The following is an 11,077-nucleotide window of genomic DNA, read 5'->3' on the forward strand; positions in this document are numbered from 1 at the left end:
CCTGTCGCAGTCGCGAGGGTTCAGTCCGGCGCACGACGGTGCCCACGGTGTGCGACGTGCGTACGGACGGACGGACGGACCGTCGCAGATGCCTCCGACACCCGTACCTGGTCTTCGACTTAGAGAGAGACCACGGCAGTGGATATCACGGCGGTTTACTGCTTGCTCCGGTGCGGCCAATATTTAGCAACAAACGTCATTTCGCGGAGAGCGCAGCGTAACCTGCTACACAAACACCGCATGCACGTCCACGAACTGTGAGAAAACTTTGCAGATGCTCCACACCGCATTGGACCGATTGGACGGCGAAGCTGATTCGGCGGTTCACCCGCAAGCCGCCCCCGCATCGAGATGTGAAGAAATCTTAAGGCGCTATAATATGAGCATGGTGGAAGTACGTATTTCCACCATGAATATGAGTATTCGCATTCACCATTTTTAGTCCTTTTCTCACTCTCTTGTTTTTTCTCTCCACTAAAAAGATTGAGGAGAAACTAAAGAGTGGGGAAGAGATTAAAAATGGCGAATGCGAATACCTATATTATAGTGCTCTAATAAATCGAGTTTTGGCGTCGTGTCTAGGTATCCCTGCTTCGTTATGATCGAGTGAAAAATTCAAAATGTTCAAAATTATACATTACGAGATTATATTTGGATATATTTTTATCGGTTAATATTAATATTGATTGCGTTTCATTGTTTACTATTGAAAATCTGTAGTACTAAAAAGCTATAGTGTATTCGTAATGTGAATAAATTTTCAGTACTCGCAGTGAATACGAAATGTAATCATTCCCGAAACATAATAGGATAGGAAACTTTAAACCGTAAGCTGTGTGCGGTCAATCACCGTCAAATATGATAGAGAACAATCGACTATGATTGAGTTGATTTCTAATAAAATTTCCTGTAAATGCTATATAATGTCATGAAAATCCTTAAAATCGTGTTTCTTGGCCTCTTTTTTTTTTTTAATTGGAACGCTATATGTATCTTATAATAAAATATGGACATGGACAACGGATTTGTATTCAACAGGCAAAAATATATCGGAAGTGACTATTCACAGTCGTCTTGCAAAATGGTGTTGGACACTATAATTATCATCATCATCTCAATCCTATCCCAAGTAGAACCCAGAAAAATCATGAGGACGGGTGGCACCCAGTTGGACACGGATCAATTGGACACGAGCCACTCACAGCGCTTGAGATTACAAAGCTCCTAAGCACCGGTCGCTGTGATTGGTGGTGTCCAATCGAGTCGTGGTCAATCGGAATCACCCCGTTAGAAGCATTACAGGAAAAAGGCCGGGATGGCCGCTCTCAGGTTTCTCTCTGGACATACTTTTGAACCTCGATGATAACTTCATGCATGTAAATGATCTGTTTTCTGTTTTTGCCCTATATAGACTGTTCTAGAACTTTCTTTCTCGCTTTCGACAAATATCAAACGTATATCTATCTCACTTTAAGTTCCTAAAGTGTACACTAGTTCAACCACAGAAAACAGACCTAAAGTTTGTTCGCGTCGCATGTTCCAACATGCTCCAATGTGCTCTTGTTATAGCTTTTACTCACTTCAATGAAAGCGTTTAGAGTGAATAAATGCTGTAGTAGGAGCATTTTAAAGCAAGTCACCATGTTACGCGACAAATCTATTTACTCCAAGTTGGAACATGTGACGCAATTGACGCGACAATCTACAGATATACTATTAACCTGATGATAAGTTTGTTCTATAATATACTGGGGTGCGGTCCACTTGGTATTAGAATGCTTCATAGCATTTGGTTAACCAATTGGAAAAAAGAATTTCACTAATTGACCAATCAAAAAATGCTTCAAAGCATGTGTCGCATCAAATGGACTGGCCGTATCATCGATTGTCATCGATCTTGGCAAATCTATAAATTCTTAGTTCGTGCCTTTGACGGCTAACCATCAATTGGCTCCGTGTTCAAAACACGGTCGGTCCTCGCACATTATTAAAAAAAATCGCGTTCGATGTTCCAATAAATTGCCAAGTGACCGGTCACGTGATTATATCTGCGAAGAACACCACGGCTGTCCAACAGATCATAACAGATTCACGATAAAGCAACCTGGACCGCTCGATGATCAGTACGCGTTCGATCTTATTTCTACAATCGTGATCTAGCGTTTTCGCGCGATCGCTCCTTCAACTCCGTAGTTTCACGCAAATTCGTACGATTCTCCCGTCCTGAGACTTGTGATTATGATATCTCTTCAATCTCACAATCAGGTTTGCACTCACAACGTCTTACAATTACATCATGTTTCTGACAGCATGTTTTGCCTATCTTCCACATATACATGTGTTTTGTTGTCCTTGCATTTTGGCTTTTATTAAATATGTGTATAGACATACATATTTATATGTGTACTTTATCTAATTTTATCTGCATGATATAAAACTGTCTTGAAATTACAAATGTATGATAGATATGTGCTGCGATTGCAACACATATATATATTATCAGATTTATTATTTCTAAGATTTATTAGATTCAGTATGTCTACAATAACATAGGTACACAAAATAATATGTAGTATTTGATCTAGAGATTAGAATAGGCTTGTCCAATTTGACTCCGGAGCCAAAACACAAAGCCATCAATCTAAACAAATTCAATATGGATAAGATTTCAATGTAAAATGTTGGTATACATGACACTTATAATACTTCATAGTCTCTGAAATCTTACTCACATTGAATTTTTTACATTGATGGCTTTGTGTTTTGGCTCTGGAGCTCAAATTGGACAGGCCTAGATTAGAACACATTGTTCAGGTTTATGTATGTCTTGATGCCCTAAAATCGAATCCGATGCTCAGCATTGTTTCATCACGTCATAATTTTTTTCCAACAAAAAAATAACTTAATTTTCCAGTATTTTTAGAGCCATTTAAGACCTGTAGGTTTTTAATATGTAATTTTAGGTAAAAAAGAGAAAGTAAGTTCAGCAATAAAAAAAATATGTCAGTTTATAAAGTTAACATGAAGCGGCAGGTAAGTTAAAAATACTGGAAAATATGACTATGTCGATAAAAAAAATTTTATCGATAAAAAAAATTGTGATATGTTGGAGCAATTTGGATTTTGGATTTGATTTTAGAGCGTTAAAATAAACAAGAGTATCATAATCTAATCTTGGAATCAAAATATTTTTTATGTGCCTGTGTAATAGTTATAAAACATCATTCTGTCAATACAATTAAAAAATATTGAAGTTCATGATTTATTTAAAATATTGCTTATTTACAAAACTTTTAGATTTCAGTTGATCATATATGTCGATAATCATAGCTAAAAAATCAAAATTTTTTTTACTTCCTTTTCAAATAAATCATGTAAATATCTTGATGATTTTGGATATTCTTCGAATTTCAGGTCTTGTACCATCTGGCGCAGCTAGCATTAACAGCGACTCCTAGGACGACTTCGTATTCAGTCCAAGCTAAGAAACAGGATGAATCCTTACAAAAAAACGCGGAGGAGACAGTAATTTGTTCTGATAGTTTTCAAGAGGTATTTTCATAAGTCTATTTTTTTAATATAGCTAAATTATACATGAACAAATTTATGACATTAGATGCATGATTAGAGAGACATTAGATTATAAAATATAATAATTACGAAATGAAAAATATATAAAGATTGATTAGTTTTAAATTATAATGTTGCGCTTGTCTTAAAATGAAATTATGCATGTAAGTAGAACTTTTGATTTGTTTTAGGCGATGAGGAATTGTACCGAGCTACCAGAGATAAGTTTAAACACATCAAATGTGTTAAAAATGAAGGACAATAAGATGTGCTTAATACTGGATAGCGTAGCTGTCAGTGTATTTAGAAGACCATTGGAAGAGAATAATAAATGGAGAGTGTCTTACTTATCTGGTCTAAGTTTTGCCGAGAATAAGCGAGACTTTCCATGCTCCATGTTCACAGAGCCTATTATTCTACCTGTCGTCCATCTAGCGACAAAACAGCAACACAGACTGCTGCACACGTGGTATGGCAAGAAATTACACAATCATATGCCGATTCGTACATTCAAATCTCAACGTACTGTAAAAATGGAATTGGAACAAAATCCACCATTCATGAGCAGAATAAAGAAATGGTTCGGACTGTCTTCTAATATACAAATGGTACAATATGTATTTATATTTTACGCAAATAATCTAACAATATGCCCGATAATGATCTAGCTTGTAAAAATATTATTTAAAAAGTACAGTGACAAATGAAATGTTCTAATGCTTCTACATGAATCTAATTAATTTTATTATTGCAGGGTTTAGTACCCGAACTGAAGGGTTCGGATTATGAGAAACTGAAACACATTTTCAACAATACTGAAGCAACAGCGGACGAACAGAAGAGAATAAAAATTGCTTTTGTAGAAGGATATGAATCTGGATTACAACGCCAAATGCGAGGCCGAACAAATGCGTGGCTGAAAATCATGCTGAATATACTAACTGTCTCTACTGTTATTCTTGTAATTTGGCTTTATCGTACGTGTATAAAAATTGACGCTGTTTTTATTATATTGTAAGTTTTTACTAATTTTATTAAATTATTTATATTGTGCAGTCAGTTATCCAGGAGGAGGAATATTTAAACTTCCTATGAGTCATAGAATTGAAATTGATCCTGAGGACATCCATGTCACGTTTAGTGATGTTAAAGGGGTAAGTAATCATTTCCAAAACATTAATTACTGTAATGTTTAAAATTGATTTTATCTAAATATAACTAACAACTAATTTACGCACATTTTTCGAGGTACTCTAAACATTTGTAAAAATTATAGGTAGATGAGGCAAAGCAAGAGCTTTTGAATGTAGTGGAATTTTTAAAGAACCCTGATAAATTTTCCGCCCTTGGTGGAAAATTGCCGAAGGGAGTATTGTTGGTTGGTCCGCCAGGAACAGGAAAGACATTGTTAGCGCGTGCAGTCGCTGGAGAAGCCGGTGTACCATTCTTCCATGTGGCAGGCCCTGAATTTGATGAGATTCTCGTTGGTCAGGGTGCCCGGCGTGTTAGAGATTTGTTTAGTGAGTAAAATTCAGTGGACAAGAAAACAAATTTTACGAAAAAAAAATTAATAAATTGCTAAAATCGTGAAAAGTATATCAATTCCTCAATCAACTTCGTAGGAGCGGCGAAAGAAAAGGCACCATGTGTAGTATTCATTGATGAGATCGATTCCGTGGGTGCAAAAAGGACGAACTCAATTCTCCATCCTTACGCAAATCAGACAATTAATCAATTACTTTCTGAAATGGATGGGTGAGTTTACGAATTGATTGAGATTTAAACATAGTTGCGCACATAATGTGATATTTTGAGTTATCTTTTGAGAAATATACTGTTACGGATATATACAAAATGTTTTACAAGTTGTTAAACTTTTAAACTTTTTCGATACAAAATTTAATTCACAATATTTTGTTTTATTAAATTGATGTTTTATTAATTTGATTTTTTAAGCTTTCGTCAGAATGAAGGTGTCATAGTTCTTGGTGCTACGAATAGACGTAAGGATCTTGACAAAGCGCTAATGCGTCCTGGTCGTTTCGATGTTGAGATTTACGTTAACAAGCCTGATTATCTTGGCCGTAAGGAAATATTAGATCTCTACTTAGCTAGAATATTGACACAGGAAGTCGATACGGATTATTTAGCACGTTGTACTACGGGATTCACTGGAGCCGATCTTGAAAACATGGTGAGAAAGATTATTTTATCATGAAGGTCTAGCTATATTGTTTTACCCTTTATTTACAAATTTTTTAATTTTATTAGTTTGCGATCAATTTTTTTCTTAGTGTAAGAACACAGAAATGTTCAAAGGATATTCAAAATAGTTTATTAAAACTTAACTTTCTTGATTTATTTGATTTTGGAAAACAAGTAAATGTACTCGTATGTAATATATAAATTAAGTATCTATTATAATATTACAGGTAAATCAAGCTGCATTGCGCGCAGCGATTGATGAAGCAGATTGCGTCACTATGAAGCATTTAGAGCATGCTAGAGATAAAGTATTAATGGGTCCAGAAGGTAAACTAAAATTGCGCGATGAAGAAGTCAATCGTATTACAGCGTATCATGAAGCAGGGCATGCTCTAGTAGCATTTTACACAAAAGATGCTACGCCGCTTCATAAGGTTACTATTGTGCCACGAGGTCCATCGTTAGGCCATGTATGTATAATTAACTTATCTTTTAATTTGACAATTATAAAAAATTTTGATTAATTGAATATTTTTAAAAATTATTTTGTCTCCTTTAGAAATTTTTTTAAAATATAATTTGTATTTATGTACAATAATCCTTGACTATTGAAACTATTCCTAATGTAATGTTTTTTCTTAGACTTCCTATATGCATGAGAAAGATGTTTATCATATTACAAAATCACAACTGTTAGCCAATATGGATTCCATGATGGGTGGTAGAGCTGCAGAAGAATTAATATTTGGTCCGGAAAAAGTGACTACAGGAGCTTCTTCCGATTTAGTGGTATGATTATATTTTGCAATGTTAGGAATTTTACTTGAAATAACGGTTTAAATATCATTCATAATTATGTGATTTGTTGAGTCTTATTTAGATTTTTTAAATATATCATATTTAAAAAATTTGTAAATTTTATATTAAAAAAAATTTTTTTTTATTATATTGTATATTATATTGTATAATTTTTTTGAAACTTTTTATTTGTTCAAGAAAATTTTTGAGATATAAATTAAGATAAATATAGAGATATGTATCTTTGTCTCTTTGCAGGAGGCGACGAAGATAGCCGAAACGATGGTGAAGATTTATGGAATGTCGGAGAAGGTGGGATTCAGGTCAATAGTAGAAAATAAGAAGCTTTTCGGTAATAACAACACGTATGCGCCAAGTACGAACGAGATCATCGACAATGAAGTAAAGCGGCTTTTACAGGTAAATATATATTCTTTTAAAAATGTGACCCGATGAGAAAATATTTTTCCTTTCTTTTCATATAAAACAATTTTATCAATCATTGTATGTCTTTTTGTTTTATAGGAATCATTTGAACGTGCAAAAGCAATTTTGAAAACGCACGCGAAAGAACACAAACAACTAGCAGAAGCCTTATTACAGTATGAGACATTGGATGCAGATGATGTACCTGCCATAGCAAATGGTAAAAATAAATTATATATGAAATAAGGGTAATTTGTTATGTAATATAACATATAGTGATTTCTCATATAAAAATTTATGTGTACAGTCAGTATAATTATAGATATATATTTATATATAGATTTATATATAAATATAATTATATTGTATCTATACAAAATAAATTTTCGAAAAATTATTCAACAAATTTTAGAATATTAGGACATCAATCATTTGTGTAAAAAAAGTATTTGATGTTATTATTTCAGAAACGGGACTTAGCAAACGAGAATCGTCTGCAGATTCAAAGAGGTCGTCGAAATGATCTTAATTACGAAATACGTAATTATTTGAGATCATTTATCAAAGGTAGGAATGTTATGACGATTACATGAAATTACCGTGAATATGTGTGACGGAATGATGATTCTTATACAGACTTATACGAAGATTTTACAAGAGATTAAAAATATATCCGAAATGCGAATTGTGTTACTTTTTTAAATTTTATTTCAGACGCCTGTTATTTTTTAGACGTTTAATAAAACATGAATTGTTATTCAATTATGCGAATTTCTAAAAATAGATGCTATTGCTAATGTATAATATCCTGCTTAGAAATAGATATTTTGAAGCATTTGTTGAAACTTAATTACTAGATATTATTAAATACGATTGTAAATATATCATTTCTCGTTTGTCTTCTTCATTGTTCAGAATTTTAGCAAATGATTATGTAAAAATAAAAGCTTAATTATATATATTTTACGTATGTTTAATAAATAAAATTTAAATATATATTACCATTATATACTATATTTATATACTTTTATTTTTAAATCGGTATTCTTTTTACAATAGCATTTATTTTTTGACCGCATCTATTTTTATTATTAATTACATACAAATTTTGATAAGAAATATTAAATACCACGAATAAAGCGATTGATTTGAAAATTTTAGATTCTATATTCATTGATTTTTTTTAACGAATAACGGAAGCAGCTATTTATTTTATTAGACAAGTTACGTTTTCTGGAGAATTAATTTTTTTCCTTGCAGTTTCTTTCTGGTCTACATTCGTTTAATAAAAATTTGAACACTTTTTTCTTCAAAAATGGAAATCGAGATTATCGATCAAGGAATTACCGGCAATTTCGTCTTCCTCTTACGCTTGGCTTCGATCTGTAATCGAAGAATCGCAAAATATCCAGCGGGAATATGGAAGTGTATCGGAACTATAATAAATTTTGATTTACCATTAAGTGAACCTAGATATAAATTGTATTGAATTATGTATATATACACATATTTATATACTTATGTCTCAAGACTTTGGTGCGTATTATTTTCCTTGTTACCCTTCAATATCTATAGTTATAGTTTTTTTCTTATTCATACGTTTTTCTGTTAATAATTTAAATCTATTTAATAGTTGCAAAATGTGCAGGAAAAAAATTCAGCACAATCTACCTTAAATTAATTGTTAACTTTTTTCTATCATCTATTAACTTTTTTTCTGCTGCATACAAACAGTATAATTTGGAAATATTTCTAAAGCGCGCGCTTCGAAATTCTTTTTTCCTGGTACGTTTTTTTGAAAAGTTTTGATCCTATTATGTCGATAAATATGCGAGATATACGAGTATATCTCTATTTTTGTGTAAATATTCTGTCGCAGTCTGATGATTTTTAATGAAATGATTTCTGTAATATGTATATATCATGCTGTTTATTTTACAAACGCAGAGCAACATGGGGTGTAATCGTGAGTCGGGGGGAGTGCAATATGGAGTGTCAAACGATCGTTGCAATACCTCAATTAAGGTAACGTAATGGTTGCGATATGTTTGTGCGTTTGCTCACGATGTTTGGATTTACTCACAGCACAGTAACGCATATGTTGTTACATTTGCGTCATGCCACGGTTCGATGCATTTTTCTATGCATCTTAAACGTATATCGATATACATATAGTGTCCTACAAGTGATCATCAATTAGTGTGACAAACGACTTATTTAGAGTTTCTTTAATTAAAAAAATTAAGCGATAAGGCCAAAGGAAATCCTATTTGAATGCGATCAATGTACTGGATTAATTTTGCATTAAAAATTACACGCAATAACACAACGATGATATACTGAAAGTGATCGTATTAAATATATATATATATAAAAGAAACTTAAAATTTCAGGATGATATATCTACACAAATGAACGTGTCCAGAGTAGCGATCACGTAACTTTTTCGCTAGAGCGGAAACGTGAAAAGTGAACATTTTTATGTATGTATGTTCGTATATATACACACATCATACAAAGAATTTTCACTTTTCACGTTTCCGCCTTAGGGAAAAAATTTCATGATTGCTATTTTGAATACAAACTCTGTGATTTTGCGGTCAATTAATATTAGGGAGTTTTTGCAATACCGTTTATTAATTCAGATACGGTGAATGCTAAGGTCAGGTTATCTTCTTCTTAACAACTAATTAAGAAAAGGATAATATGACTTTAGCGTTCCCGTATCTGAATTCACGTTACTGCAAAAACTCCCTATTAATTTCATGAATGGGAGGGAGATTAATTTTACCACCGGGTAATTTTACGGAGTAGCTTTGAACGAACGATCGTCATTTTTCAAATACAAGAATCAACTTTTGCTTGAAAAATGGCGGAAATTAATTTTTTTATAATTTAATAATAATCAACTATTGAACACATTTCATAAATTGCTGATTACGAGTTATCTTTAGATTTGATAATGAGGAGAGATCAGTCTAAGCATAGGGTAGTTTTCAGCGAAGGATTATCATTTTTCAAACAGACTTTGCTTTATGTTTATAATAATCGGTTTAATAACACAGCCCCACAAAAAAAAAGTACCCTGTGCTGAGGTGGCTATTCCTATGTATTTTCTGTCCAGCGAAAAAATGACCCATTTTTTCCATTTTTGACCCATTTTTTCGCTCTAGATTGAAAATTTGCCCTGAATGGCTGATTTTGATGTCAGATTCGTATTCAGCGGCTCAAAATACATAAGAATAGCTGGATCTCCATCCCAGCACAGGATACTTCTTTTTCTTGCAGGCCTGTGTAATCATAAGCTATTTAATACATTTTATAAAGTCTTCAATACGAGTTAGCTTTAAATTTGATAATAAAAGCTTATCATATCATTCAGTTTTGTAAGAAAGCGCAACTACAATTTTTCACCCTTTACCCAGTCAGAAATGATAATGGAATCGATATCGAATCGATGTCGATTCGACGTCGAAAGCATCAAATCGACGTCGAATCGACATCGATTCGATATCGATTCCATAATCATTTCTGACTGGGTAGCGATAATTTTCTTATTAACGACTAAGAAACGATTTCTTGTGCTTATTATCTTCCGACGAAATTCCGTTGCCATCATCCTCATCTCATCGTCCCGGTGATGTGACCGCACAAAAAACGTGTGGGAAAAGCGCGCGATTTACGCGCTTTGCCGGAGCTTGTGCCGGAGCTTTAGTATCGCAATTATATCGGACGTGGACCGGAGATTGAGTCGGGGCTCATAACTCTCGTCGGTCGTAACGTTCAGCTGCAGGCCGTTCGTTCGGCTGTGCCTGCATTTCATAGGCCGCCAGATGTTACGCGTCTACATATCAGCGGCCCGCACACTTCACGTGTGCGCACGGTACGTACGTATTCATTACTAAATTACAAGCAATGCGAGCGAACGAGCGAGCTCGTTCGGCCACGACGCGACGCGGCTTGTGTGGAACAGGGACCGGTGCGTTTCAAACCGCGAATCGCCGATGGCGCGTAAAACAACGGCGAGCTCTGTTTGTTCACCGTTCACGGAAACCCACCGCATTACGACCGTCGTTCT

The 11,077-nt window shown here is 33.9% G+C and overlaps 2 protein-coding genes across 5 annotated transcripts in view; one reads left to right on the forward strand and one right to left on the reverse strand.

The window, feature by feature from the left end:
• Positions 1–356, reverse strand: part of LOC108759954 (transcription factor SPT20 homolog) — a 10,689-nt gene extending 10,333 nt beyond the window's left edge. For all 4 annotated transcript variants that reach the window (XM_018505696.1, XM_018505695.1, XM_018505694.1 and 1 more), the window contains exon 1: positions 108–356. The gene's annotated coding sequence lies outside the window, so the exon portion shown is untranslated. The remainder of the gene's footprint in view (positions 1–107) is intronic.
• A 1,560-nt stretch (positions 357–1,916) lies between these two features.
• Positions 1,917–8,309, forward strand: YME1L (ATP-dependent zinc metalloprotease YME1L). The gene is made up of 14 exons (XM_018505528.1): positions 1,917–2,265; positions 3,415–3,552; positions 3,762–4,178; positions 4,325–4,547; positions 4,627–4,724; positions 4,847–5,090; positions 5,193–5,325; positions 5,527–5,764; positions 6,003–6,245; positions 6,418–6,564; positions 6,832–6,993; positions 7,099–7,219; positions 7,467–7,566; positions 8,260–8,309. Exons 1-13 carry the CDS (start codon positions 2,239–2,241, stop codon positions 7,520–7,522), a joined length of 2,247 nt encoding a protein of 748 aa, XP_018361030.1. The 5' UTR covers positions 1,917–2,238; the 3' UTR covers positions 7,523–7,566; positions 8,260–8,309.
• The last annotated feature ends 2,768 nt before the right edge of the window (positions 8,310–11,077 follow it).

Source organism: Trachymyrmex cornetzi, unplaced genomic scaffold (genome assembly GCF_001594075.2).
Source record: "Trachymyrmex cornetzi isolate Tcor2-1 unplaced genomic scaffold, Tcor1.1 scaffold21, whole genome shotgun sequence".
NCBI lineage: Eukaryota > Metazoa > Arthropoda > Insecta > Hymenoptera > Formicidae > Trachymyrmex > Trachymyrmex cornetzi.